We start from the raw sequence: 1,993 nt of genomic DNA, 5'->3' as shown, positions 1-1,993 counted from the left end.
TATGGTTACTACCACTATGACGAACTATTGGCTGTTGTTGAAAAATATCTGAATATCTGTAATCGGTTGACATTGCTGAATTACGCGTTCTATTCTGAGGTAGGACAGCTTAAAGCACCAGTAGCTTGAGTACTGTGAAAGAAAATACAGAAATAAGTATAAAGTATAAGTATAAGTACAAGTAAATATACGTACCATCGACTGATAGGCCTCCCTGAGTTCCGACCACTGATTGAGGATCACAGTAATGGGATAGCTGAGATTTTCTTTCTTCCGGATGCGGTAAATGCCTTGAAGGACCTTCCAGCTCAGCTGTGGACAGTCGATCAAGTAGATATCGTGGAGACCGGCACACTTTCGCACAATATCCAGCAACTGGTAGTCCTTGATGTCATGGCAGTTGGTTAGAGCAATGTATTTCTGAACTTTTGGAAACGAGAGCCGACTGATCTCGAGGTCGCAGAAAGAGCAGCTGGCGAGTACCAATCCCCGTAATCGAGAGCACCGATCCAGACCCACCTCCATCATCCAGTTGGGGTCCCGAAAGCCTTTGCAATCTATTTGAATTAGTTCCACAGAGTCTTTCCGTTGGCTTAGTGTAAATTTCAGGCTCTCCAATGTCAGCTCATTTCTCTTTTGGCATTGTGTCAACTCAAGCAAGCGAAGATCAGTCAGTTTCATGACAAGGTCCTTTTGGTTGGCAAACAGGCCTGTGGTCAATGAAAGGTCTCTCAGATTGGAACACTTATCAATGCATTTCAAGCTCAAGGTATCGCAATCGAATCGCAGGAATAGTCTGGCCAATTTGTGGCACCGCTCAAAGATTCCCGTGAGAGCAGTCTGCGAAATGAAGCCATAAAGTACTAGCAACTCCAGATCCTGGAAGTGTTCGATGAAGTGCACCTGGATTTCGCAGTTGGCCTTCAGGCGTCGCAAATTTCTCATTAGCTTGGGCAGAGCATGCAGTGGCCACTGGGCCATTCTATTTGCAGCGGAATCTCCGCCAGCTGGGTGACTAATGGCCTTAACTTTCGTTGAATTCTCTTCCATCAGCAATTCGCAGCGTTGCACAGAGACTAGTGACTTCACACCTGCGCTTTCTATAACATTAAGGTTCTCCTAGGTAATAGGAAATTACAGAATGAAGTATTCCCTTTCCTATATTTATCTTAATCAAGCATAATACTTTTGGATTACTGTGTTTCTACTTGTTTGCTCGCGAATGTACCCACCTGCAGTTTATCTGCGACGAAGTAAACGTACTTGAAATGATCCACCATGTGGACAAGAAGATGTCTCTGCGACATCTCGCCGAGATCCTGGTGAAGAGTGCGGAAGTCGAGCCGTTTCCTGGTAATCCGCCAAAGAGTGTAGCAGGCGGCGGGCAGGAGGTGAAAGGAGCGATAGAGGACGATCTGGTCGGACAAGCCCAGTTTTTGAAAAACCTTGTTCAGCTCGCCGTAGTCCACTTTCTTGTCTTCATTTTCAGGTTTGGCTAGGGGAATGGGTCTATCAGATGAAAAGCTATTCGATGGGCTTTCTAAAGTGGAAGTGAAGTCGCCTCCAATTTGGGCGACTTGATGAACTTGACGGCTTTTTAGAGCAGTTTTCATCTCGCGCGCCGAACAGTCGCCCACTTGGAACTTCAAAAGACGCTGTTTCCCCTCCCGATTCTTCAGTAATCTAGGACTAAGGGTCCACATGGCTGTGGGCTAAACCTATGCGCTATTTGTATAAAAAAGGATAATAGAAAATAAAGGCCCTTTCTAATTTGCCTACAGTGTACTGGTTTCTATCAATCGAAATTTAGTTGAATTCTAGGTCATAGTCTCCCATTTTTAAATTTTATATGTTAATAAAGTAATACCTTTTGGCTTCTGGTACATTGGCGCTCTGCTTTTGCACTGGAGTAGCCAGACGAAGACTTTCCTTTAATTGGTTATTATACATATTTAAACAAAAACTTACCAATTAAACTTTCTTTTGGCAGCGC

The 1,993-nt window shown here is 44.2% G+C and overlaps 1 protein-coding gene across 1 annotated transcript; it reads right to left on the bottom strand.

Moving 5' to 3' along the window:
• LOC6541202 lies at nt 1–1,790 on the bottom strand. Its single transcript, XM_001968987.2, has 3 exons — nt 1,233–1,790; nt 196–1,119; nt 1–132 (listed from the first exon to the last, which is right to left on the bottom strand). The coding sequence occupies exons 1-3, from the start codon at nt 1,701–1,703 to the stop codon at nt 25–27; spliced, it is 1,503 nt and encodes a 500-aa protein (XP_001969023.1). The 5' UTR covers nt 1,704–1,790; the 3' UTR covers nt 1–24.
• Between the last annotated feature and the right edge of the window lie 203 nt (nt 1,791–1,993).

The sequence above is a fragment of the Drosophila erecta genome, unplaced genomic scaffold (genome assembly GCF_003286155.1).
Source record: "Drosophila erecta strain 14021-0224.00,06,07 unplaced genomic scaffold, DereRS2 tig00000055-arrow-pilon, whole genome shotgun sequence".
NCBI classification, from domain to species: Eukaryota; Metazoa; Arthropoda; class Insecta; order Diptera; family Drosophilidae; genus Drosophila; species Drosophila erecta.
Note: the sequence above shows the minus strand (reverse complement) of the source record. Positions and strands in the feature narration are given on the sequence as shown.

What these genes read in the sequence shown, in the direction of transcription:
- LOC6541202 (XM_001968987.2), bottom strand. Translation starts at nt 1,703, where the DNA reads ATGTGGACCCTTAGTCCTAGATTACTGAAGAATCGGGAGGGGAAACAG. An exon ending in TCGTCGCAGATAAACTGCAG is followed by an intron (nt 1,120 to 1,232) that starts GTGGGTACATTC and finishes CCTATTACCTAG; the next exon opens with GAGAACCTTAATGTTATAGA. An exon ending in GGGAGGCCTATCAGTCGATG is followed by an intron (nt 133 to 195) that starts GTACGTATATTT and finishes TTTCTTTCACAG; the next exon opens with TACTCAAGCTACTGGTGCTT.